This window comes from Chenopodium quinoa, unplaced genomic scaffold, assembly GCF_001683475.1.
Source record: "Chenopodium quinoa cultivar QQ74 unplaced genomic scaffold, ASM168347v1, whole genome shotgun sequence".
Lineage (NCBI taxonomy): Eukaryota > Viridiplantae > Streptophyta > Magnoliopsida > Caryophyllales > Amaranthaceae > Chenopodium > Chenopodium quinoa.
This window is the reverse complement of record NW_018744878.1, coordinates 6176254-6203555: the sequence shown is the minus strand read 5'-3', so window position 1 is coordinate 6203555 and position 27302 is coordinate 6176254. Positions and strand designations below refer to the sequence as shown.

The following is a 27302-nucleotide window of genomic DNA, read 5'->3' as shown; positions in this document are numbered from 1 at the left end:
GAAGGTTTCCTGCACAGTAAACACACGTAAACTAGTCTCGGGGGTGTTGCCGAGGAAGGCCCCTCCGATGCTAAAGTCAGTACAATGTGTGAGAAGAAGACACTATGCAAAAGAGTTTTTTGCTTGAGGCTTTTATGGAATATATCAATGAACATATGAATCTATCAATGAATCAGAATGAATCCCCCCCTTTTGAATGTATCAATATGATGGCTTTTATACCTCATCATACATGGAGAGGTTGGGCCTTAGCCCAATTGGCTTGCTTTGTGGGCTGACCTTTGACTTTAGCACAATTGGAGAGTTGAACCTTGACCTTGGGCTTTTAATTGGATCATTTAGTGCTTAGGCCCAATTGGACTAAATTGGACCCAAACAGTTTGGTTCAGCTGTTTTCTAGCATTACCAAAATTTTCATTAGCCTTGGTAATGTTAGAGTTTGCTGCTCTTTTGTTGTACTGAATATTTATAGCCCAAGGGGCTAGTAATATATTTCTCTTCGTTTTGTGTTAAAAAAAAAACCTTGTTGTTGAAATTACAGAGTATTTGCAACGAATTTCGAACATCCATAGACCATAGTTATCCATAGAACGAGGGAAAGAGATGGAAAACGCCATTGTAGGTCTCACTATGACGTCATCTCACAAAGTGGTGGGGTTTTTAAAACTTTTGGAAAAAACTAGGTGGTAAAATTAAAAAAAAAAAAAAAAAAAAAACTTGAGGTGATATTTTAAATTTTGACAAATAATAGATGGTGGTAATTATCAAATTTTCCAAAATTTTATTTTGCTGAATATTTTGGTTCTAACTTTTTTACATTATGGATCTGACTTTTGCACAAAATAAGAGGAGATATTGAACGAAAATCAAAACATGATATTTAATTTCGAGGTCTAGATTCTAAATTTTTCTATAGATAAATAATCATAGGAAAATTTGTTAGAAAAAACCTTTTAAAAGCATCATAATGTAAACCTATTTCCTTAATGACTCACTAATTTACTTAACTAGACTCTAATTTTTTCTTATTTCTTCTAATTAACCTCTACCCCACCGAATTATTAATTAGATTTAATAAAAAACCATCTTGACAAACACTCATATCATAAAAAAAAAATATATGATATCATCTATACAAATAATCATCCAACAAATGTATCATATCATTTATACAATTAATAATATCATCCAACCAATTAATCATATCAAATAAACAGACGGATAGTATATCATCGGAAGGGGAAAAAATAGTGCTTGCCTCATCCAATAGTTTGTAGTTTGATTATGCAATGTTGACTACCTACAATTTAATTATGATAACGATATAAAGAGAACTACTTTGGGATGTATAAATGTATGTAGTTATAATAGGATCATTAGAACTAGTTTGGGATGAGATTATTATTTCCTATGAGGTGGTGATCAACTCAAAATCACTGGTAGTACGACGCATTCCATTGTCATTGTCAATTAGGAATAATACTACTAGTAGTAATTTCATTGTTGTTTTCATCAGTTTCTTGAAGCTTCAATGCAAACTCTAGGTACCATACTACCTCTTCCATTGAGGGTCGTTTGCTCCCTTGATCACGCACACACATCTCAGCAATCTCTCCGAACTTCCTTAGACACACTGGTGCAATCTCGTCCCTTACATTAGGGTCAACAATTTCATGAAGGGTACCTTCTTCGTAGCATCTTTTTGCATACCTAGCCAAATTTACTTGTTCGTTTGGCAATAAGGGCATCATTGCAGGCCGAGCACATAGGACCTCAAATAGCACTACTCCAAATGAGTACACATCGGACTTTTCTGTGAGTTGCTTCAGCCGAATATACTCTGGATCTAGGTAACCAATGCTACCCTTTACTATTGTACTAACATATGTAGGAGCCCCTTCTTTCATAGAGGGGCCTACTTTGGATATGCCAAAGTCGGAGACTTTGGCTATCCAGTTCTTGTCTAGGAGGATGTTGGTGGACTTAACATCACGGTGGATGATAACCCTCCCTGTACCCGTGTGTAGATAGTGTAAGCCTCGTGCTGCCCTGATGCAGGTCAAGAGTCGTTGCTTCCAAGACATGGGAGCATATATTGGGGTATCCATTTTGTCACTGTGTCTAAAAGAATATTTATGGTAGAGATGATCCTGAAGGGTTCCTAGAGGCATGTAATCATAGACTAAAACCATTTCACCATTCTCGTCACAAAATCCGATCAATGACACCAAATGCACGTGTCTAAGTGTTGTTAGCATCACAATCTCCGTGTGGAACTCAAGAGCCCCTTGCTTAGATGATGGGTTTAGTCGCTTGATTGCGACCATGATTTCAGTTCCACCTGCAACAAGTTTCGTTAATACGGTGCTAAGTAATTTGTACGCATGAATTTGATGATCAATTACTAATATATAAAGCTAAACTTTTAGTCATACCACGAGATAACAACACTTGACATTATAACTTTAATATTTTGATTGTATGTGGTGAAAAACAAATTTTAAATTTTTAGTTGGAGGTAAAATAAAACTTTTAAAAGTTTGGTGATATAAAACAATTTTGTGTTTTTTCTTGGTTGAAAAAGTCAAAAAAAGCTTTTTAATTATTATACTACAAGGGCTCCTCTTGATAAACAATTTTGTATTAGATGTATGCAAATGAATTGTTAAAAAAAAAAAAAAAAAAAAGTATAATCATTAATCATATATACTGATGAACTTACCATTTATTGTAATGGATCCTTTGTATACCTTACCAAATCCACCCACGCCAATGACAAAATGATCATCAAAGTTGTTTGTTGCGACCATGATCTGCTGCAACGTGAAGCAGTGGCAAAGATGAGACGGTAATGAGGAGCCGCCGCTGCTGGTGGAGGAGAATCCGGAGCCATTGGATGGAAGGAGCCTCTTACAGTAATTTTGGCTTGATTCCCGCAACAACCAACAAAATGCCGATGCAATGACTAAGGCTATGAAAACAACGCTGCCTAGCACACCAACCAGAATTTCAATTAAGTGATTAGAGTTTGTACCACCTCTTGGTGGTAACGAATTTGGCTTATTGGGCCTATTTGGATCGCCGGGGAGAACAGGATTTGGCCCAGCAAGATTCCCATTTGGTTGACTCATCTTGAAAATTTCCAATCCATTTAATATCACATCATGATACCTAAAGGCAATTATTTAAGACTAACCCGTCAAAATAAAAATAATAAAAAATGACTAAAGTTAATTGGTTGATTTAGAGATTTTAAGATTACTCTTATAAATTAATGTTGCCACACCGTGTGGCTAGCCACATACAAGACTTACCCATCACTTAAACTTATCTTATGATATTATTTTTTAGAAAATATTATCAGATTAAAATTTGAAAAAAAATTGAATAAACAAACTTACGTGAGATAACTTCCAGTATCTGGACGAAGAGTAATTGATAGACTAGCTTTGCTTGAACCCTCATATATGGAAGTCACATAGTCCTTACACACCGGAGTCGACCGCAAACTGTTACCCAAGTGGAAGGGGTCAACCTCATTATCAGCCTGCTCATTGTTTACCAAAACTTCAAACTCTCTTTGACGTCTATTTGTAACACTAGGATCAATCTCACAAAAATGGAGCCTAATCAGGTAGTCAAACCCAGAATCCACAGAAAATGCCCACGTAATATTGTTCTTCAACTTAAAGCTGTTATTGTAAGGACCCATGATCCTGGCTGTCCAGTACACGAGGTTGGGTGCAGTGTATTTGGGCACTATTGTGTAAGAGATGTCCGTTATCAGGGTTCTGTTTGGGTTAGGGATCGCACCTTTGAAATTCCCGCCGATGTAGTTAGCGTCGTTATACCATGTCCGTGACATTCCGCCGGAGTCCATTTCCGAAATCACGTCACTGCCACCAACATTTAGTCGTCTCACTGTCTCTAAGGCTGTTGGCCTTAAGATTGAGAATGGTAATTGACTGCCCACGTTAGTCTTTGCTGGGAAACAGCCTATCGGTGGAGACCTATGTAAAAATATAATCACTTAGATTAATTTTATTAGGTTATGTAAATAAATATTTCAATCATCTGTTCTCAATTAGTTTCAACGCATTTTTAGTTTTTACGGTTGTCAATGTATATTTTCGACCAATTATATCTCTAAATTCCAAAAATGTAAAAACCTAGCTAGGTACTATGAAGATTTAAATTGGGATAGACTTTATGTATGTGATTATATTTTGCTCAACATATACATAAACAAAGAGGTCAAATAGAATAATATACGAGTAAATATTGTAAATTTCCAAACATTGCAAAGCATGAATAAAGGGAGGTTGAAGGTACTTATTAGATTATACAAGTACTCGTATTTATTTGATTCATTAAAGGCATGTTCACATTTACTTAATTTCAGTTCACTTCAGCTCAGCTCCAATTAGTTCAATTCAGTTCAGCTCCTAATTTCCCTCTATCATAATATATTCATTTCAGTTTTGCTCCAATCAGTTCAGTTCAGCTCAGTTCACTTCAAATCTAATTAGTTCAGTTCAGCCCAATTTAGTAAATATGAACAAGCCCTAATTTAGTTGCGAGGGAATTTTTTTTTTTTAACTACTTTATTTGTAAAAAATTTAGTTATTTGAAATATAATCATCAAAGGGATTGAATTACCAAACATACAAATATATTTGAAGTGTCCATTACTCGAAGACATAAATGTGTATATATACATTGACAAAGTATTTCCTTTGTTTTTTTAGTTTATCCTTTTGTTTATTATGGTTATCAATGTACAAGTTCACCCATTATTATTTTCAATCATCAATAATTAGAAATTTAATTAATAAGTTGACATTTTGAAAACATATATAAAAACAATTTATACAAATTCACATTTCACTATATTTATCAAAATTCTAAATTAAATTAAAGTAGAATTTATGAATAGTGTCAACATTTAAAACATGTCAACTACCAAAGAATGAACAAAGATACGGAGTGTTATTTTAATTTTAATCTACTAGAGTCTGAAACTTTGTATACCTGTTGGAAGATGATGTTTCATCAGAAGATTGGGGGTTGAAATAATCGTAGAGGTTGTCTGGCACCGCGATGATCTCAATGCCATTGACAAAGGCCAAAGAGCCCGTCAATGTGGGTGAAAAGGTAAGGTTGAGCCGCGAGGAGGTAGCCATAACAAGGAACTCTTTCACAACAATAGGTAAAGGAATAGAGTTCTTGAAGAATTGTTGGTGAAGATAAGCGCTAAAGTTACCTAAAAGGGTGAAGGAACCACTGCCTCCGTCGGCCTTTAGAGTTAGAAAGAAGTTATCAACGGAGGTATTGTCGTAGGTGGCAGAAGTATAGAAGTAAAGGCGCACGATTTTAGGGCCGGGTGAGACGGGGAAGGAGTAAGTGAAAGGTGAATGGAAAATGCGAGCTCCGCTACAAGGGGGTTTGCCTGAATAGGATGGATCCTCATTGATGACGTGGGCTACTTTCGTGTTGTCTTTGTAGGATGTTGAAGGCGCGAAAGTTGGGTTTTCATCGGTGTTCCATGTTTGGTTATCGGCGGAGGTTGTGGTGGGTGCTCCGCAGTTGATGAGGTAATTGTTAGTCTTGCAACTGCTTGGTGTGATTAGTAGGGCTATTAGTGTAACAAGGCTAATAATGTAGGAGAAGGATTGCAATAAGTTTATCATTTTTTTTTTTTTTTTGTGTACTGATTGTGGATAGTTTCATCTTAATTAAGTTATGTACATTGCTGATATTATACTCCGTAGTAGACTGGCAGTATTAGTCGTCTTTAAGTGATTTTTAAGTTGTTCTAATTTATGACTTCAATTTTCATCCCAAGATAAGTATTCTGATCAATATCATTGGTCCTTGGCTTCCGTGAGATTGGGAGCACCAAATGTCCCATCTATACGGTTGCACCGACGACCACATGAAAAGTAAAGTGATATTTTTAGGCACATGGAAACTAATATTATACGCGTATTAAAGTTTTGAACGAAACTACTCTATTACTATACCATCAAAGTTAATAATATGCATGCTCACTCACTAACTTTCTACACTTTTTGGCAAATCAACAATGGTGAAGCTTGTTGCCTTTACTATTCACTGAGGATGAAGCCTAACTTATCAAATAAAAGATCATATATAAGTGACTATTAGAAAAAGCTGTACTAAGTACTTAAAATTATTGGTGGGTCAAGTACTATTTACATAATTATTGCATCTACAATATGGTCGACTAGGGACCATAAAAGGCCAATTGCCTATCACAGAACCTTATAATTTAGTGACCTTACAATTCTTATCCGAACAACCAACTTTTTCTTTATCATGTTAATCTATTTTTAAAGTGACATCAAATTAAAGTATAAAATATCAAATTCACTATATAAGCTTCATTTGATATTTTATATCTTCAGAAGTAACCTCCCAATCACATACTACAATACACTTATTTTTTCCATTTTTATAAGAAATTAAATCGATCATACGAGAGAGGTAAACACCATGAGTAAGAGTAACATTCTGTTCGTTCGTCGTCCTTGTTTCTCCCCTTCAACTCTTCTGTTGATCCTACTAGTTTTCAGTTTGAGCACCAACCTTGTCGTTGCCGATAATTGCATCGATAAAACTAATGGCCTGAGCCCATACTGTAAGACTGCAAATAATAGTTATGGGAACTGCTTATGTGGAGGCGGGTCAATTGATAGGTGCAAAACGTACCTGAGATGCCCTCGTGCACCAGGGTCTAGATCCGATGATTAAATGTACCGGGATAGTCTGATGTCAATTATTTGTGTCCTAAACGAAAGTGTAATTTGTTATATTGTTCATGCTTTGGTAGCTTGGTATAAAATGTATGTAATCTATCATGGATATGATGTTTGTAGATTCAAAAAGATGGAATGATAAGAACATCGATCAACTTGTCAAACTTACCCCTTTATCATTTCAATACCTGAGTACTTCAATTTGAATATGACACTTCATACTTTTTTTAGTCTATATATCCATTTCTTTTAGTTTATACTCACTTTGTGCGTACTATATGTTACATACACATACTATTATCTTGGTTCGAAAATAATGACACTCTGCGTACTACGTAGTATATGTTACATACACATACTATTATCTTGGCTTAATAATTTACTGAACCTTCAAATCTACGGCTTGGCTGGGAATGCATATTGGATAGACACTGGCTGTGTGTAAAAAAATGCAGGCCGCGTGATGGTGCTTGAAGAGTGACAGAATTGTTACTGAGCATAAGTTCAATTGAAGATATAATTGGTCTGTCTGCAGGGTTGTTTTGGACACACAACAAACCGATACGGATGCATCTCAATATGACAATATCTCAATTTCTCTAAGCCTATAAACCAAGCAACGCCACCAATTAACATTATCAATTTATCATTATGTTGATGTTTGTAAAAACCAAAAAAATTAATTTAATCAAACTATATATATATTTTTTTTAATTTCAAATTAAAATCCTGTTATGTTTATATAATTGGCATCATGGTAAGGATTCAATAAAGAATATAACTGATTTTTTTTATTTTTTTATTTTTTAAAAAAAAAAAAACAAAGAAAAAAATAATGACACGCAAAGTAGCAAATTAAGACTTTTCTTAGCTAATTTTAAAAATACATACACAAAATTAGATTTTACTCTGTACCACCTGACTCGTCTCCATATAATAGAGTTGAATAGTAAACGTAGAAAAACATTGACTTCCAGAGTAAAAGAGATGAACCAAAAACCAAAAACTCTCTGCTAATACTAGCCTTAAATTTCAATACCACAGAATCCTAATTAGCACTACCCAATACCCATCATTAATTTAATTTTCTTGTGCAGATAATTCAATCAACCATGCTTATCTACCCTCAACTTCTCCCTTCAATTTTCTCACTACTCCTCTTCCTACCAATTGCTACCTCTTACCAACATAATGAATCGTACCATCCAAAAGACCATTGTTTTATCAAATTTGGCCTCTCTAAATTTGACCAATCCCTTGAATGGCGAAGCGACGAAGATTTTCTCGTTGATCCACCATCCGCCGTAGCTGCTAACACATCAGCTACGGCGGTGGGGGTCAAATCACCATATGACAAGGCCAGAATGTTTCGAGCCACTGTCACTTATTCCATTCCCGTCAATTCTTCGGGGCCTAAACTCGTCCGCCTCTACTTATACCCACCAACCTCGACAATCTATAACCCCGTTATCGACACCAGTACATCTTCCCTCAACCTCATAATAAATGGATTCCAAGTACTACGCAACTTTAGCGCATACCTTGTTGCTTCCAACGCTAATGCCAACCCAAATACCACAGCGCAAGTAAGTAATGGCCTTGTGAGGGAGATCTACGTCACCGTAGCAGAAGAACGAGATCATAGTAAAAAATCTATCAACTTAACCTTCTCTCCAAGCAGTCCTAATGGGTTCGGGTTCATCAACAGCGTAGAGATTATATCTGTGCCTCAATGGCTGTACATTAACCGGTCATCGGATAACCCGCAACAAGTTCTTTATCTAGAAGGTGGTCCTCCAGGTTATGTGTTGGATCCTTATGATTTTCCAAACTCTTTAGCTATGGAAAATGTTATACGGTTGAATGTTGGTGGATACACTGTGGATCCTTCTCAAGACACTGGGATTGACCGGACTTGGTACAATGACGTTAACTTTGTGCGGTAATTACTTCTCTTTCTCTTGTATTGTTTATTCCCAAATTCTCCAAAAAGACGAGTGTATATTAATTTATCTTACAAGTATTAGTTTTTTATAGTATGTAATCATGAAACTATAAGATACAATTATAAGTTACACTTTAAGGGGTTAAAGTTACCATAAAAATAGTTAAAGTTACCCTTAAACTGACCGTCTTACAATGAAATTAATGTACACCCGTCTTACACAAAACTTATTGTTTAGCACATCATCTAATGGGAAATTTGAATTATAATATCTTTAATTAATTTAACTCTCATAAAATATTTGTATAAAGAAAGTGGTTTTAATTTGAATCATGTTATGTTACAACATTAAATATTTTTCTTGTGTTGATTTACAGTTCTTTTGACGGCACCCCAAGCTACACAGCCATTCACAATTCTAGTACACACATCCCTTACACAGTACTAGCGCCTAATTTAGTCTACTCCACGATGAGGATGATGGGGCCGTATATCAAACGCCTAAAGAAGAACATGACATGGGAGTTCGAGGTTGATAATGGATTTAATTATCTGGTGAGACTCCATTTTTGTGAGTTAGACCCTACCTTCTTCAACAATATTAACCGTAGATTGTTCTCTATATACATCAACAATCAAATGGCCTGGCAAAATATGGATGTCCTTCGTGTTGCTGGCGGCTTGTACATTCCAATTCATACAGATTTTGTAATTCTTGTCAATGAAACTAGTAGCCGGAGCAGAGTTCTTCTCTCGGTGACCCTTATTCCCGACTTTGATACACAGTAAGTTCTTCATTCTATTTCGTTTTTTTTTAACAAACAATTGATCAAATGAACAAGTACGCAACTAATCTATAAGTGTAAATTAACTTGATAACATACTTTTTGTGTCCATCTAAGCTAATTAAGCGAGTAGATTAAAATAGACAAACATATTTTTTTTGTTAATATAATTTAGTATATGTACAACATATGTTTACAACAGTTGCATGTCAAAATTTTTTGTACAACTATTTTGAAGGATTATGCCTTGCTAAAATTGCTACATTATTTTTATTTTAAATTAAAAAAAAATCTGAGTATTTAAAAGTATTTACTTTAATTTCTGACTGAAGCAATTTTAATTTGCAAAACTTGATATCCTTGGTAATTTATGTTGCATTTAGCTATGCCGATGCATTGCTCAATGGGCTGGAGATTTTCAAGTTGAGCTCAACAAGTGGTTCGCTTGCTGCACCAAATCCTGCTCCCTCCAAAAGTATGATACAAGCTCCTATTAGTACACAAACACCAGCAAAATCAAAACATTTGCCTCTAATCATCGGAAGCATCCTTGGAGCGACTCTAGTTTCACTTTTGATATTTGTATGTCTTATCATCATATATCGAAGGAATAAGAAGCAGCAAAAATACGTGAGTACAACCACCACGGAGAAGAGTAGCAAGTTAAAGTGGATATTACCATTATATGATTCCGCCAGCTCCACGGTAACTACAGCTAGTGTGGCTTCTAAACTGCCGTCTGATCTTTGCCGGTATTTCACATTAGCCCAAATTAAGGCCGCCACTCGTGATTTCGACAAAGACCTTATTATAGGAACTGGTGGGTTTGGAAAAGTTTACAAGGGTACTTTCGATGATGGAAACACTACTGTGGCTATCAAGCGCCTTAACTCGACATCAAAGCAAGGAGCTCATGAGTTCCAAACTGAGATCGAGATGTTGTCGAGGCTAAGACATGTGCACTTGGTGTCCTTGATTGGATACTGTGAAGACTTTGGTGAGATGATCCTCGTGTACGAGTACATGCCAAATGGCACCCTACGAGATCACTTGTTGTATAAGCATAACCCTCAAATAAGTCACACATCATTGTCATGGAAGCAACGCCTAATGATTTGCTTAGGTTCAGCTCGCGGCCTACATTATCTCCATGCGGGTGCAAAACACCTTATCATCCACCGCGATGTTAAGTCTACCAACATCCTTCTCGATGAAAAGTGGACGGCCAAAGTCTCCGACTTTGGCCTCTCCAAGGTTGGACCTGACCATACTGAAGCGGGTGCTACTTATGTTAGCACCGCGGTCAAAGGGAGTGCAGGGTACTTAGATCCTGAATACTATCGATGTCACCAATTGACGGAGAAATCCGATGTGTACTCCTTTGGAGTAGTCTTGTTCGAAGTTTTATGTGCTCGCGCTGCAGTGAACCCAAACCTTCCTAAACAACAAGCAAATTTAGCAATATGGGCACGAAGTCACTACAAAAAAGGAACCCTCCATACTATTGTAGACCCGAACCTTACGGGGCAGATTGCACCCGAGAGTCTAAGGAAGTTCGGTGAGATAGCTAACATGTGTGTTCGTGATCGAGGGATCGAGCGTCCCTCGATGGGAGACGTAGTGTGGGGGTTAGAGTTTGCGTTACAACTTCAAGAAACTGCCGAAGATAACAACATCGCAAATGGTACACCGGATGAAAGTTTCGATCTAAGTATTAGTTATCTAAGTGCTATCGATGTTGGTTTTACAGATAATGATATATCGACGAACTCAGGAGATAACTTTTCTCAAAGTAGTGTTGTCGAAGGTACTTCAAAGAAGTTTATGGACAGTAACAGTAAATCTACGACGAGTTCATCTTCGGATTATCTTGCTCATTCCAAACCTGGTTCAGTCTTTTCTGAGATCACTCATCCGACAGCAAGATGAATCTATTCCATTTTTTTTTTTACAAGAAACTATTTATATTGCTATATTATAAACAACTTTCATGTAATTTTTCATTTTTGCCATGTATAAGAGATATATACATCATCATTACAAATCACTTCATCCTTTGAACAAAATATTTGTTAACGAGTAGTAATTTTCTTCTAAGGTTTGGTTTAGGCAATAACAAACATGTCTCTAAAGTGCGCTTTATATTCACCTAAATTCATTTATATGAAATTATCATAAATTAATAAGTTTTAAATTGAATTTCGATTGTCAAAACCTTTGTAAGATTTTTTTTTTCCTATCTTATCTGAGCTTATTTTTCTTAAAATAATTGCATAGAAATAAGGTTAAAAAAATTGACTCAAAAAAATAAAGGTGGAAAGGAATACTGAACCCCGCATTTTTCTAATTTTGTTCGACTCACTTTAGATTTTCGTTAGTTATTCGATCTAAATTCTACTCACTTTTATTTTATTACTTTTATGACAACCTTTTATTCTTCTTTTTAAAAAAATTACGTCACTTTTAAAATAAATCTCTTACTTTATATCTCTTTGCTTTTGTTTACTAGACTTTTGCTTTTACAAAAGAAACCAAACAACATCCTTTCAATACTAGCTTTCTTTGAGAGTGAAACAAATCAAGTGACTAGAAAAGTAGGAATGAAGAAAAGTAAAAGAAGAGTACCAAGAATTATTAAAACTAGACAAACAAAGCAAAGACATACAAATAAAAGATACAAGCAAATTTAAGAATTGTCCTACAAGTGGCTCAATAAATACAACGATTGATCGATAGTGAGAGTGATGAATTGAAAGGGCGTTTTAAATTATTATAACGAGTCAAGATCACGAACCCATACAATTAGCCAGCTTTATGGTATAATAATATTACTTTTTCTTGTCATTTCCATTCATATAAATAATGGTCCTCTAGTTAGATATTTATCAAGAGTACGTTAAGTGGTGGATAGCAAATTCCATGCAAATGTTGAATTTTCTTCCTTACAGTACAACATTGTGGCATTGAATTGATTGATTACAATTTGCACAAAATTAAAGTGATCATGTAATTGACTTGAATAGTCAATGGTCGTCGTGGTCGTACTTGGTAAGTTTAAACATTAAATTGTATGCCATATTGAACAAGACAAATATTCATTAACTTGTACGACTGGAGCTATGCTATGGACCAATACAATTTTCATGAAAATGTTACATTGCATGTGAGTTGTTATATTGGAGAAGATGGAAGGAATCAATGAACTTCAATTCGTGTAGAGTATGACCACTAAGTAAATTGGTAGAACGTCTTTTACCCATAAGATACTACATATGTGACGTTATATGTTAACAAAATACGGTAAAGTATGACTACAACCGAGTATGCATGCATGTGATCCATCTGATCTCTTCTAACTGTAATATTATTATAGGTGACTTTTCCATCATAGCTCAAGTGGTCCGGCTGAAAAAGTTTTAGGGTTTCCACTTGGGCTTTTATAGTTAGCATATTTCTACAGCCCATATACATAAAATAACCGGACTCGGATCGAACTCTTCACGGATCGGACTCTTTACAGGGTCCGAATCCGATCCGAATTCTATTAGGACTCGCACTTTTTTATCGGATTCGAATTTGGATTTTTTTTTTAATTTCGGTTTCGGATCTAATTTTTTCCTTCGGATCGAATTGGACTCGAATCGAACCCAGATTAAATTGTCATCCCTACTCACCCCAATCTTATGGTTCTCTAAACATCAAAAAACAACTTAGAGCCATTTTTAAATGATAACATCCATCAAATATTATACAATTAATAATATCATCCAACCAATTAATCACATCCAATAAACAGTTGGATAATATCATCCGAAGTAAAAAAATGTGCTTGCCTCACACAATAGTTTGTATTTTGATTATGCAATGTTTATTACCTACAATTTAATGAATAACTTTTGTGTACATCCGATGTACAGTAATTTACTGTGTATCGGGGGTCACTTTTTATTAAATTAAGGGTCACTTTTACAATTTTTTTAGTAACTTTTGTTAACAATGCATAAATACTTTGTAACTTTTATTTATGTTAGGGTAACTTTTATTCATATTAGGGTAACTTTTACTCAATTTAGAGATAACTTTATAACGGATTACAATATTTATTGTACATCCGATTTATTTAAAAATTTGTCCAATTTAATTATGATAACGATATAAAGAGAATATTACGCTTGGAGTGGTTGGAAATAGAAAAACAAATTAATGATAACCATGTGAAGTGCATTGAGGTGAAGAGAATTGTTTGAATTTTCTTCCTTTTTTTTAGTATATGGAGTAGTCTTATGGAAAAGTTATCAACCACAGAGAGAAGTATTCCAAAAGTATGGGGTTATAACAGAAAATGTTGTCTAAGCTGAACATATTGATGAGAAAAAAAAATATAGTGCCCATTCAATATAGTGGCCACAATATTTGTATAGCCATTGAATATCCTTTCAACAATGTATTATTTTAATACTGTAATTTTTTTGGGCAAAGATAATTAAGGATAAATTTAGGGGAAAAAATTACCATGATTCAAGGAAAGTAGGAAACTATTTTTTCCCCCTAAAAAAAAAAATTACTTTTTGAAACCACTACAACGTAAGTTTCAATTTTTATTTGCAAAAAAAAAAAATTAATTTTTTTGGGGTAAATAATTGTACAGTATCTTTTTTAGCTAATTAGTTTCTTCAAACTTGAGATAAAAAAGGATACATATATTCTGTTAAAAATATTCCAAAAAATCACTCTATGTTTCAAAAAAAAAAGAAAGAAAGTAAGTTTACCTAAAATCATGCCTCTAAAGTCTGAAATGTCCTGTTCACTTTTTTTTTTTTTTTTTTTTTTTTTTTTTACTTTAGTAGTTTTTTTTTTACATAATTTTAATTTTTTTTAAAAAAAATAAAACAATATTATTCATCTTCAACCTATACTCATCTTCAACCTTTATTCAACTTTAATATTTAACAATGGCGGATTGCTATTCAAAAAAAAAATCCAATTGCAGATGAATTTGAAATTATATCAAACTCAAGCACAATATAATTTTGACTAATACTAAAACAATTATTATTCGAATCATTAAATAAATTACTTTAACTTGAAAGGGTGGGGGTGAAGAGACTACAATAAGAGATTATTAACGCAGTTTTCCATTGATTTTGTACTCCATGAATAAAGGGAAAAACGATTATATGAAGCTAAAATTTTGATTATATGATGATTAATGTAATTATGAAATTAAACAAAATATAAGAATTTAATTAATTTTTGAACCAGAAGAATGAATTTTGTAGGTTGAATATGGTGGTTTAAGATAATATAGGTTGAAGATGAATATAAGATATTTTTATTCAATTGTATAAAAGAAAAAAAAAAAAAGAGGTTTTGGGTTAGAGGTGTTTGGTGGGTAAAGGTGGTTTCGGGTGAGAGGCGATGGGTGGTTGTGGGTTGAGGGTTTTTTGGGTGAGGCGTTTGGTGGTTGTGTGTTGAGGGTGTTTCGGGTGAGAGCCGGTGGGTTGAGGTGAAGTAGCGGTGGTGGCTGTTTGGGTGGGCGACGATGGTGGGTCAATGTTGTTTAGGGTGGTGGTGGTGGATTAGGTGGGAAGTGATGGTGGTGTGTAGTAGCGTTGGGTACAGTTGGTTTGGGTGGTGGGATCCCTGGCTGCGGATTACAGGATGTGGGTGGATTTTTTTTTTTAAAACTTTTTAGCGACCGCCTTTGGCCGTCGCTAATTCTCAAATTTGCAATTGCTTATAAAAAAGGTCGTAAAATTTAATTTTTGCGACCGTTTACCTAACGGTCGTTGAAATATTAAAAACGGTCGTAAAAAATCGACGACCGTCAAACGGCCGTAATTATTGTTTTCTGCGACCATGTAAATAACGACCACCACGTTACGACCGTTGACGGCCGCAATCATTTTCAACGACCGTTTTTGCTATTTTCAACGACCGTCAGAGGCAGTCGCAAAATGGCCGAATTTTAGTTATGATATATGATCACTATTTGTTGTCATTAATGTTCATGGTAGACTTGAGTTAATGGAATCGGTGCAAGTTGTAAATCGGTAAGTTGACCGTTTAAAGGCAAATTGGATGGTTCCTCCCACCCAATTAGACTCCCGGAGCATATTAGTGACCACGGTAAACATTTCGGCAATTTTTATTTCCGGGCGAAAAAAAGTTCAAAATTTCCAAACTTGAAGTCTAATATCCACGTATTTTGCGAAATTTTGGAGGTTTCGAGGCCCGGCGTCAAAAAGTATTGAAATTCTAGGAAATACAACTCGGGGTCATATAATGCCATTTGGAGCCATATACAATCATTATATGTTGTCATAAATGTTAGTTTGTGGTTGGCTTGACTTAATGAAATCAGTGCAAGTTGTAAACCGGTAAATTGGTCGTTTAAAGTAGGGGTGGCAATCGGGGTCGGGTTGGGTCATTTCGGATTCGGGTCATTTTGGTTTATGGTCAAAAACCCCTGACCTGAACCTGCCCCATTTAATTTTTCGAGTCATAAATCCTAACCCTAACCTTATTTATTCGGGTTCCGGTCAACCTGATTTCCACCCAACCAATTTGGCGCCCATAGGTTATTAGGGACCATGGTAAACATTTCGGAATTTTTTTATTTTCGGGCGAAAATAAGTCAAAAAAATTCCAAAATTGAAGGCTAATTTTCACGCTTTTAGAGTAATTTTGGAGGTTTCGGGGCCCGGTGTCGAAACCCTTAAGAATTATGGGATACATCTCGAGGTCATATAAGCCGTTTGGAACCATATATAATCATTATATGTTGTCGTAAATGTTCGTGGTAGGCTTGAATTAATGAAATCGGTGCAAGTTGTAAACCAGTAAATTTGCCATTTAAAGGAAAATTGGATGGTTCCACCCATCCAATTGGCCTCCCGAAAGGTATTAAGGATCATGGTAAAAATTTCGGCAATTTTTATTTCCGGGCGAAAAAAGTCAAATAATTCAAAAATTGAGGGCTTATATCCACGCTTTTTGAGAATTTTTTGAAGTTGGGTACGGTGTCGAAAAACCTTGAGATTTTAGGGAATACATCTTGGGGTCATATAATTCAATTTAGAACCATATATGATCATTATATGTTGTCATAATTGTTCGTGATAGGCTTGAGTTAATGAAATCGATGCAAGTTGTAAATTAGTAAATTGGTCGTTTAAAGGCGAATTGGATGGTTCCACCCACCCAATTATTGGACTCCTGGAGTGTATTAGTGACCATGGTAAAAATTTTGGCAATTTTTATTTACGGACGAAAAAAAGTCAATAAATTCAAAATTTGAAGGCTAGTATCCATGCTTTTTGAGAAATTTTGGAGTCTTCGAGGACTGGTGTCTAAAAGTCTCGAAATTCTAGGTAATACATCTTAGGGTCATATAATGTCGTTTGGAACCATATGTGATCATTATTTGTTGTCATAAATGTTCGTTGTAGGCTTGAATTAATGAAATCAGTGCAAGTTATAAACCGGTAAATTGGTCGTTTAAAGGCAAATTGGATGGTTCCACCCACCCAATTGAAACCCCAAAGGGTATTAGGGATCATGGTAAACATTTCGACAATTTTTATTTTCGGGCGAAAAAAGTCAAAAAATTACTAAATTGAAGGTTAATATCCACGCTTTTTCACTATTAGAAATAGGCCCATTTCTGACGGAAAAATTCCGTCGAAAACACCATGAAATCCGTCGGAAAAGGTGTTTCTGACGGAATTTCGTCGAAAATGGTTGTCGGAAAAGCGTTCGTAGGAAAAATGACCTTTTCCGACGAAATTTCCGTCGGAAACACTATTCCGACAGAATTTTCCGTCGTGAGTCAGTTCTGGCACCGGCAAAATCCGTCGGAAATTTCCGACGGAATTTAGAATTCGGTCGGAAATTTCCGACAGAAATTCCGTCGGAAAACAATTTCAAGAAATCGAAAAAAATACGCCGCGCCACCACCGGCATGGCGTATCACCACCTCCTACCACCCAAAACACCCCTGTCAACCCCAACCACACCTACTTCCTAACCCTAACCTATCCACAACACCAACCCCACCCATACCTAGATCCACATCACCACCACCACAACCACCCTAACCTATCCACAGCACCACCACCACCACCACCTTACTCTCACCCTGACCGAACTCTAACCAAAACCCCACCCTCACCCATACCCAGATCCACCCACCTAAACACCCAAATACTAACCCAGACCAGACCAAACCCGACCCCACCTAAGCCCATATCTCACAGCCACCACAAACCACTGCAAATGCTAAACGCACGCACATCAACCACACCCACCACCACCACCGAAATCCATATTTTAACAAAAATAATAATCGGAAACAAAAATCGAAAAATTAAAACATAAAACATACTTGAAATTGAAATATGCTTCAAATTTCACCACGGAAACGGTTTAACAAGGCCATATTCGGCCATGAAAAGTCAAGATCTAAATTTTTCATGGCCGAATTTGGCCTAAAAAACCTTTCAAGTAGTTAACCTTTGTTGTTGTTGATGTCGGTGGTTAATTATTGTTGATGTCGTTGGTGTGTTGTTGATGACGGTGGTGTTTTGTTATTGATGTCGTGGTGTGGTGGTCGAAAGAGGGGAAAGTACAAGAGAACGAGAGGAGAGAGAACAGAGAGAAGAGGAAAGACAGAGAGAAGGGGAGAGGAGATCGAGAGAAGAAGATAAGAGGGAGAAGAGAGAGGAGAACGAGAGGAGAGAGAGTGAGAGGAACATAAAGGGAGAAGAGAGAGAGTGGCGAGGAGAAGAGAAAAGAGGCGGGTTGGCTTCTCAAGTTCGTTTAGGGTTTTGTAGCGGAAATGTTTTTTTAAAAAAAAGAAATTATGTTCCGACGCAATATTCCATCGGAAACTTCCGACGGACTATAAATTCGTCAAAAATTTCCGACGAAAAAAAAATCCGTCGTAAATTTCCCTTTTTCCGACGGAATATTGGGTCCGTCGGAAGCAGTCCGTTGGAATTCAGCTATTTTCTAGTAGTGTTTGAAAACTATCGAAGGTTTTAGGGCCATGTGTCGAAAAGAAATGAGATTTTATTAGATACATCTCGGGGTTATTTAATGATATTTGAAACCATAAATGACCATTATATGCTGTCATAAATGTTCGTGGTAGGCTTGAGTTTATGAAATAAGTGCAAGTTAGAAACTGGTAAATTGGCCGTTTAATTGCAAATTGGATGGTTCCAACCACCTAATTGGACTACCAGAGGGTATTAGGAACCATGGTAAATATTTCTGCAATTTTTATTTCGAGCGAAAAAAAGTTAAAAAATTCCAAAATAGAAGGCTAATATCCACGCTATTTGAAATTTTTTTAAGGTTTCGGGGCCCGGTGTCGAAAAGGTTTGAGATTTTAAAGGACACATCTCAGGGTCATATAATACTGTTTTAAACCATAAATAAATGATCATTATATGTTGTCATAAATGTTCGTACAAGTTGTAAACCATAAACCAAAATAGATAGGCTTGAGTTAATGAAATCAGTACAAGTTGTAAACCGGTAAATTCACCATTAAAAGGAAAATTGGATGGTTCTACCCACCTAATTGGACTTTCGGAGGCCGGGTATTAGTGACCATGGTAAACATTTTGGGATTTTTTATTTACGGGAAAAAAAAGTCAAAAAATTCCAAAATTGAAGGCTTATATCCACGCTTATGAGAAATTTTTGAGATTGGCCTGGGTACGGTGTCGAAAAAACTTGAAATTTTAGGGAATACATCTCGGGGTCATGTAATGCCGTTTGGAAACATTTATGATCATTATATGTTGTCATAAATGTTCGTGGTAGTTTTGAGTTAATGAAATCGGTGCAAGTTGTAAATTGGTAAATTGGTCGTTTAAAAGCAAATTAAATGGTTCCACCCACCCAATTTGAACTCCAGAGGGTATTAGGGATCATGGTAAACATTTCGGCAATTTTTATTTCCAGGCAAAAAAAAAGTCAAAAAATTCTTAAATTGAAGGTTAATATCCACGTTTTTTGAGAACTTTCGAAGATTTTAGGGCCATGTGTCGAAAAGAAATGAGATTTTATAAGATACATCTCGGGGTCATATAATGACGTTTGAAACCATAAATGACCGTTATATGTTGTCATAAATGTGCGTGGTAGGCTCGAGTTTATGAAATAAGTGCAAGTTGGAAACTGGTAAATTGGTTGTTTAATTGCAAATTGGATGGTTCCACCCACCTAATTGGACTATCGGAGGGTATTAGGAACCATGGTATAAGTTTCTGCAATTTTTATTTTCAAGCAAAAAAAAAGTAAAAAATTCAAAAATTGAAGGCTAATTATCAACACTTTTTGAAAATTTTTTGAGGTTTAGGGGCCCGGTGTCGAAAAGATTTGAGATTTTAGAGGACACATCTCGGGGCCATATAATACTGTTTTAAACCATAAATGATCTTTATATATTGTCATAAATGTTCGTGGTAGGTTTGTGTTAATGAAATCGATGCAAGTTGTAAATCAGTAAATTCACTATTAAAAGGAAAATTGGATGGTTCTACCCACCTAATTGGACTCCCGGAGGGTATTAGGGACCAAGGTTTACATTTCGGGAATTTTAGTTTACAGGCAAAAAAAGTCAAAAAATTCCAAAATTGAAGGCTAATATCCACGTTTTTGAGATTTTGAGATTGGATACGGTGTCGAAAAACCTTGAGATTTTAGGGAATACATCTCGGGGTCCTATAATGTCGTTTGGAAACGTATATGATCATTATATGTTGTCATAAATGTTCATGGTAGGCTTGAGTTAATCAATGAAATCGGTGCAAGTTGTAAATCGGTAAATTGGCTGTTTAGAGGCAAATTGGATGGTTCCACCCACCCAATTAGACTCCCAAATCTTATTAGTGACCATGGTAAACATTTTTGCAATTTTATTTACGGACGAAAAAAAGTTAAAAAAATTCTCAAATTGAAGACTAATATCCACGCGTTTTGAGAAATTTTTTAGGTTTCGGGGCTCAGTGTCGTAAAGCTTTAAGATTTTAAGTAATACATCTCTTGGTCATATAATACTGTTTTAAACCATAAATGATCATTGTATGCTGTCATAAATGTTCGTGGTAGGCTTGAGTTAATGAAATCAGTGAAAGTTGTAAACCGATAAATTCATCATTTAAAGCCAAATTGGATAGTTCCACCAACCTAATTGGACTCCCGGATTGTATTAGGGACCATGGTAAATATTTCGGTAGTTTTTATTTACAGGTGAAAAAAGTAAAAAAAAAAAAAAAAAAATCAAAAATTTAAGTCTAATATTCACGGTTATTGAGAAATTTTGGAGGTTTCTAGGCCCGGTATCGAAAATCCTTGAAATTCTAGGGGGATACATTTCGGGGTCATATAATGCCGTTTGGAACCATATATGATCATTATGTGTTGTCATAAATGTTCGTGGTAAGCTCGAGTTAATGAAATTAGTGCAAGTTGTAAACCGGTAAATTGGTTGTTTAAAGGAAAATTGGATGATTCCACCCAGCCAATTGGACTCCGGAGGGTATTATAGACCATGGTAAACATTTTGGCAATTTTATTTCCGAGCGAAAAAAGTCAAAAAAATTCCAAAATTGATTAATCCACACATTTTACGAAATTTTTAAGGTTTTGGGACTCGGTGTCGAAAAGTTTTTAAATTCCAAGGAATACATTTTAGTATCATATAATGTTGTTTGGTACCATATATGATTATTATATGTTGTCATAAATGTTCGTGATAGGGTTGAGTTGATGAAATCGGTGCAAGTTATAAATCGGTAAATTTGTCGTTTAAAGGCAAATTGAATGGTTCCACCCACCCAATGGGACTCCTGGAATGTATTAGGGACCATGGTGAATATTTCGCCAATTTTTATTTTCGGACGAAAAAAGGTAAAAAAATTCCAAAATTGAAGGCTAATATCCACGCTTTTTGAGAAATTTTGAAAGTTTCGGGGTCAATTGTTGAAAAGCCTTAAGTTTTTAGGGAATACATATCGGGGTCATTTAATGCTATTTAGAACCATATGTCATTATATGTTGTCATAAATGTTCGTGGTAGGCTTGATATAATGAAATCGGTGCAAGTTGTAAATCGATAAATTTGTCGTTTAAAGGCATATTGGATGGTTCCACCTACCCAATTTGACTCCGGTAGGGTATTATGGACCATGGTAAACATTTTGGCTTTTTATTTTTGTGCGAAAAAATTCAAAAAAAATTCCAAAATTGAAGGCTAATATCCATGCTTTAATTTTTTTGGAAATTTCGAAGGTTTTAGAGCCCGGTGTTGAAAAGAAATGAGATTTTAGGGGATACATCTCGGGGTCATATAATTCCTTTTGGAACCATAAATGATCATTATATGTTGTCATAAATGTTCATGGTAGGCTTGAGTTAATGAAATCGATGCAAGTTGTAAATCGGTAAATTGGCCATTTAAAGGCAAATTAGATGGTTCCACCCACCCAATTGGACTCTCAGAGAGTATTAGAAGCCAAGGTAAACATTTCGACAATTTTTATTTCCGGGCAAAAAAAGTCAAAAAATTTCAAAATTGAAGGCTAATATCCATGCTTTTTGAGAAATTTTGGAGGTTTCGGGGCCATGTGTCGAAAAGGCTTGAGATTTTACAAGATACACCTCGGGGTCATATAATGCCGTTTGGAACTGTAGACACCCGTTTGTGTCTCCCCAAAACCAAACCCAGTGATGAGTACCTTTCGCGTCGAATCATAATCGAATGAAGTGAAAGTGTGGAAAGTCTAGTGTTGCGGATAGTTTTAATTTCTTTTCTCTTCTCTTTGTTTTTGAAAAATTATTTTAAGAAAACAGCCAATCCAGTTTGGTTGGTCCATGATATGGGTCCAATAGTAGTGTAGTTGGATGGGGCTTGCAAAGACCTTTCCAAGGATATATTATAAGCCCAATATAATTCCGATGAATATTGAGGAAGTTATGGCCAATTTACTAAATTGGGCCCGGTTTGAGCCTTATGTACGGCCCAATGATCTAGGGGGGGGGGCCTAATATGATTTATCATTCCTAATGCAATTAGGAATGGTTTTAGTCTTCTAGATTCTTCTAGAAGGTTCTTTTCATTCATAATTCAATTAGCATTGATAAATTGACTTTTTGTTGACTTTTCAGAGTTTTAATTAAAATCAAAAAGTGTTTTCGAGGAAAAGATACGGTTTTATCCTCCAGTACGGCAAACTTATCTGATTTTCGTAAACGCGTCAAAAACAGGTCTGGCGCCTGACTCTAGGCATTGGCGCCTGGAACCAGGCCTGGCGCCCGGTGCTAGCCATTGGCGCCTAGCTCCAATAAGCTGGTGCTAGCGCCAGCTCTGTTTTGCGTGCGCCAATCTCGTTTTGCGTGCGCCAAGTGCTCTGTTTTGATATTTTATCTTTTTGGTTGATTCCTCTTTAAATAACGTATTAAAAACTTCGTTTTCATTCACCAATTCTCACGAATTTTCACCTACAATCAGTTTTCATTCGCAATCATTAATTCTCTAATTCTCTCTTAATCATTCACTAATTCTCATCAAGTTTTCTTGATTATTTCATCTCTCTCTCTTTCTTTTTCTAAACTTTGTTTTCACATAAAAAATTCCGCATTCGCAAGATCTAGACACACCTATCCATATTCGAAGTTGCCTTCTCCCTAGACGTGAAAGGTTTAATTTCTGAGGGTTTGGTCCCAAATCTCCCTTTCAATTATTTAATTTAATTGTTTTTATTATTATTTTCCTTGAAGTTACTAACGTGTGTATTTTGTTATTAGAAAGAGGTACGAAGCATCAAAGTAAGTGCTTTAATGGATTTAATTGATGTTATGATGTAGAAATCATGTTTATATTATTATTATGATATTCCTAGTATCATGTCTAGGGTAACTTTGATATTAAATATGATTGTTACAATGCTTCCTATTTTCTTCCTAATATTTATGATTGTTAGTATCATGTTAGGGTTAAAGATTTGATTTTTATTGTTTAGTGACATGTTAGGGTTTGTTATTAATCTTGTTAGTATCATGCCTAGGATCTTGCTACTATTATGCTTTAATGTTAACATGAACATGATTATGATTATAATCGTTATAATTTATGATGATTATGAATATTATTATTATTATTTTTATGATGATTATTATTATTCATGTTTATTCTAATGATTGATTATTTATTATGTTGCTTGATATATATTTATTATTTATTGCTTGATCACACCTTTTATGCATGTTTAAAGGGAATTTGAAACCTAACAAGATTATTAATCACGCTTAATAAGATAATTAATAATCTTGTTAGGTTTAATATGATAGTAATTCAAGTGATCACCAATAATAGTTTATTTGTGCATTAAATTCAATCAACATAGATTAAACAGGTTTAGGGTTAATCCTAATGATTGCATGTTAATTAAAAAGCGCACATGAATACGATCAGAATAAAGTAGAGGCCTATTATTAGGGCAAGTTCAATCTCTTTTAGGTTGGATTTGTACCTTCATCCCCGAACCCTTATTTGGTTCTAGACCTTATGGAGTTGACGATCTCTTGGATCGTTAAGGGGTGTAACCTTCATCCTATGAACGGTTTACAAGTTCCTAAAACTTGTTGGCGACTCTTTTTCTCTGTCTTCTTCCCATTTGGACGCCACCATACTTTAGTGTATGATCACAGTGGGGTTCAAGCTAGGGGTTTAACGCTTGAAATTATTCCCCACAGGAACCATATATGATTATTATATATTGTCACAAATGTTCGTGGTAGGCTTGAATTAATGAAATTGTTGCAAGTTGTAAATCAGTAAATTGGTCGTTTAAAGGCAAATTGGAGGTTTCACCCAACCAATTGGACTCCCAGAGGGTATTAGGTACCACGGTAAACATTTCGGAAATTTATTTTTCCGGACAAAAAAAAGTCAAAAAATTCCAAAATTGAAGGCTATTCACACTTTTTGAGAAATTTTGGAGTTTTCGGGACCTGGTGTTAAAAAGTCTTGAAATTTTAGGGGATATATCTTGGGGTCATATAATGCCGTTTGGAACTATATATGATCATTATTTGTTGTTATAAATATTCTTTGTAGGCTTGAGTTAATGAAATTGGTGCAAGTTGGAAACCAGTAAATTGGTCGTTTAAAGCCAAATTGGATGGTTTCACCCACCTAATTGGACGCCCGGCGGGTATTACGGACCATGGTAAACATTTCGACAATTTTTATTTTCGGGGTAAAAAGTAAAAAAATTCCGAAATTGAAATCCACGCTTTTTGAGAAATTTGGGATGTTTCGAGGCTTGGTGTCGAAAGTTTTGAGATTTTAGGGCATACATATTGTGATCATACACTACAAAAAAAAAAAATTAGCAACTAAGTTTGGCAAGAGATTTTTAAAATGTTGCTAAATAGAAACGAATATAATTTTTTCATTGCCTAGTTAAAAGCGACATTTTATGATTTAATTTATTAATAATTAATGGCTACATGTTTTTGATTTGTTGCTGTTTAAAAAAAATTATCTTACTAGTTGTTACTCGATGGCATCATTTTTTTCTCTTGTTGCCACATAGTAACAAACTATGACAACAAATATTTTATTTGTATTGATTTAGAAACAAAGGCAATGAATTTTTGAATTGTTGCCATTAGAAACAAGTCGTCTAAACTATTGTTGCTAGATGATAACATATTTTTTTATTTGTTGTCATTGGAAATAAGTTGTTTTACATTTTGTTGCTAATTTATATGTAGGTCACTTTTTGCTATTATGTATAAAATTATTTGAAGACACTCTTCTTATTATTTGTTGCTATAATGACATCAAATAGAGACAGATTTCAATTTTATCTCTAATTTAGAAACAAATTTTTTATTTTGTCCCTAATTTAGAGACAAATTTTTCAATTTCGTCTCTAATATTTCATTCACTTATTATAAATTGAATGCCTAGAAGTAAACAAACAGTACTTGGTATAGTTGGTAAAAGATTCACCATGTGACTTAGAGGTCACAAGTTCTTCGACTCCTACCAACTGCGATACTTGAGATTGGGGATTCAAAGAGCCTTACATGCAAAGTCGAGCCGAGTTAACCTGACCTGACTGAGATTTCAGATTGGTAAAGGCCGAGATCGGGTTAAACCGAATTGCTAATAGGGATTGGGTTTTTCTCTCGTAGTGTTGATATCAACCAATATTTATTAATTTGTTGCTATTTTTATGAACCAACTTTAATAATTTGTTGCTATTTTTAGGAACCAACATTAATAATCTGTTGATATTTTAGGAATTAACATTAATAATTTGTTGCTAATTTTAGCAACAACCAATGGTAATCTGTTGCCAAAGTTGGCAACGAATGCACCAAAAACAGCAACTATCATGGAAACTATATTTAAATTGATGCAATATTGCAACAAAATTGTTTTGCAACTGGTAGCCAAAATCTCATGGCAACAAGCCTTTTAGCAACAACAAATTTTCATTTCCAACCAGTTGCTAAATAGAGTTGGCAACGAAGTTTTGGTGAATGACAACAAATTTTAGTTGATGCTATATTGACTTAATTTTATAGTGATATAATACCGTTTGGAATCATATATGATCATTATATGTTGTCATAAATGTTCGTAGTAGGCAGGCTTGAGTTAATTCAATTGGTGCAAGTTGTAAACTAGTAAACTGATTGTTTAAAGGCAAATAGGATGGTTCCACCCACCCATTTGATCTCCCAGAGGGTATTAGGGACCATGGTAAACATTTTGGCAATTTTTAGTCCCGGGTGAAAAAAGGTCAACAAATTCCAAAATTGAAGGCTAATATCCATGCTTTTTGAGAAATTTTGAAGGTTTCGGGGCTGGTGTCGAAATGAAATGAGATTTTAGGGGATACACCTCGGGGTCATATAATACCGTTTGGAACCATACATGATCATGCTATATTGTCATAAATGTTCGTGGTAGGCTTGAGTTAATGAAATTGGTGCATATTGTAAACCGGTAAATTGGTCGTTTAAAGGCAAATTGGTTGGTTCCACCTACCCAATTGGACTCCTTGAGGGTATTAGGGACCATTGTAAACATTTCGGCAATTTTTATTTCCGGACGAAATAAAGGTAAAAAAAATTCAAAATTGAAATCCATGCTTTTTGAGAAATTTGGTATGTTTCGAGGCCCTAAACTTTCGTATTTGTACACTTTTAATCCTTCGACTTTCATTTGTGCACTTTTGCTGACTAGACAAGGTTCCTCAACTTTTTGGTCAAAAGCACCAAGAGTGGTGGTTGAGGGACCAAAAGTGCACAAATGAAAGTTGAGGGACTAAAAATGCACAAATACGAAAGTTTAGGGACTATATTTGTGCTTTACTCATTTAAAAACGGAGGGAGTATTGTGAAGCCAAAAAAATTGCAAATGTGCAGCCTAAAATACACTCGTATTATTATTATTATTTTTTAATTTTTTAAAATGTTTCTAACTTGTAAAGTAATACTGTAATACTCCAGTATTAAAGTAATACTGTAATACACCAGATTTCAAAAAAAAAAAAAATCTGTTGATACTCCATCCCATTTTTCAACCGACATTGCTCGAGAAGGATGATCATAATTTTTTTTAACTTTTTTGGTTTTGTTGGGTACTCATAGACATGGATGGAGTGGGTAGAGAGAGGGCCTTGGCTAAAAAAATTGGCCCATGTCAGGCCAATGGTTCAAGCCCAAATAAAATTGTGTCTAAATCGCATTTTCAGA

General features: G+C 35.1%; 2 protein-coding genes across 2 annotated transcripts; one reads left to right on the top strand and one right to left on the bottom strand.

Annotated features, from left to right (window-relative positions):
* Nucleotides 1–1254: 1254 nt before the first annotated feature.
* Nucleotides 1255–6113, bottom strand: LOC110705798 (receptor-like protein kinase FERONIA). The gene is made up of 4 exons (XM_021883733.1): nucleotides 5032–6113; nucleotides 3402–4010; nucleotides 2723–3171; nucleotides 1255–2341 (listed from the first exon to the last, which is right to left on the bottom strand). Exons 1-4 carry the CDS (start codon nucleotides 5688–5690, stop codon nucleotides 1467–1469), a joined length of 2592 nt encoding a protein of 863 aa, XP_021739425.1. The 5' UTR covers nucleotides 5691–6113; the 3' UTR covers nucleotides 1255–1466.
* Nucleotides 6114–7608: 1495 nt separating this feature from the next.
* LOC110705797 (receptor-like protein kinase FERONIA) lies at nucleotides 7609–11606 on the top strand. The gene is made up of 3 exons (XM_021883732.1): nucleotides 7609–8721; nucleotides 9102–9509; nucleotides 9893–11606. Exons 1-3 carry the CDS (start codon nucleotides 7892–7894, stop codon nucleotides 11436–11438), a joined length of 2784 nt encoding a protein of 927 aa, XP_021739424.1. The 5' UTR covers nucleotides 7609–7891; the 3' UTR covers nucleotides 11439–11606.
* The last annotated feature ends 15696 nt before the right edge of the window (nucleotides 11607–27302 follow it).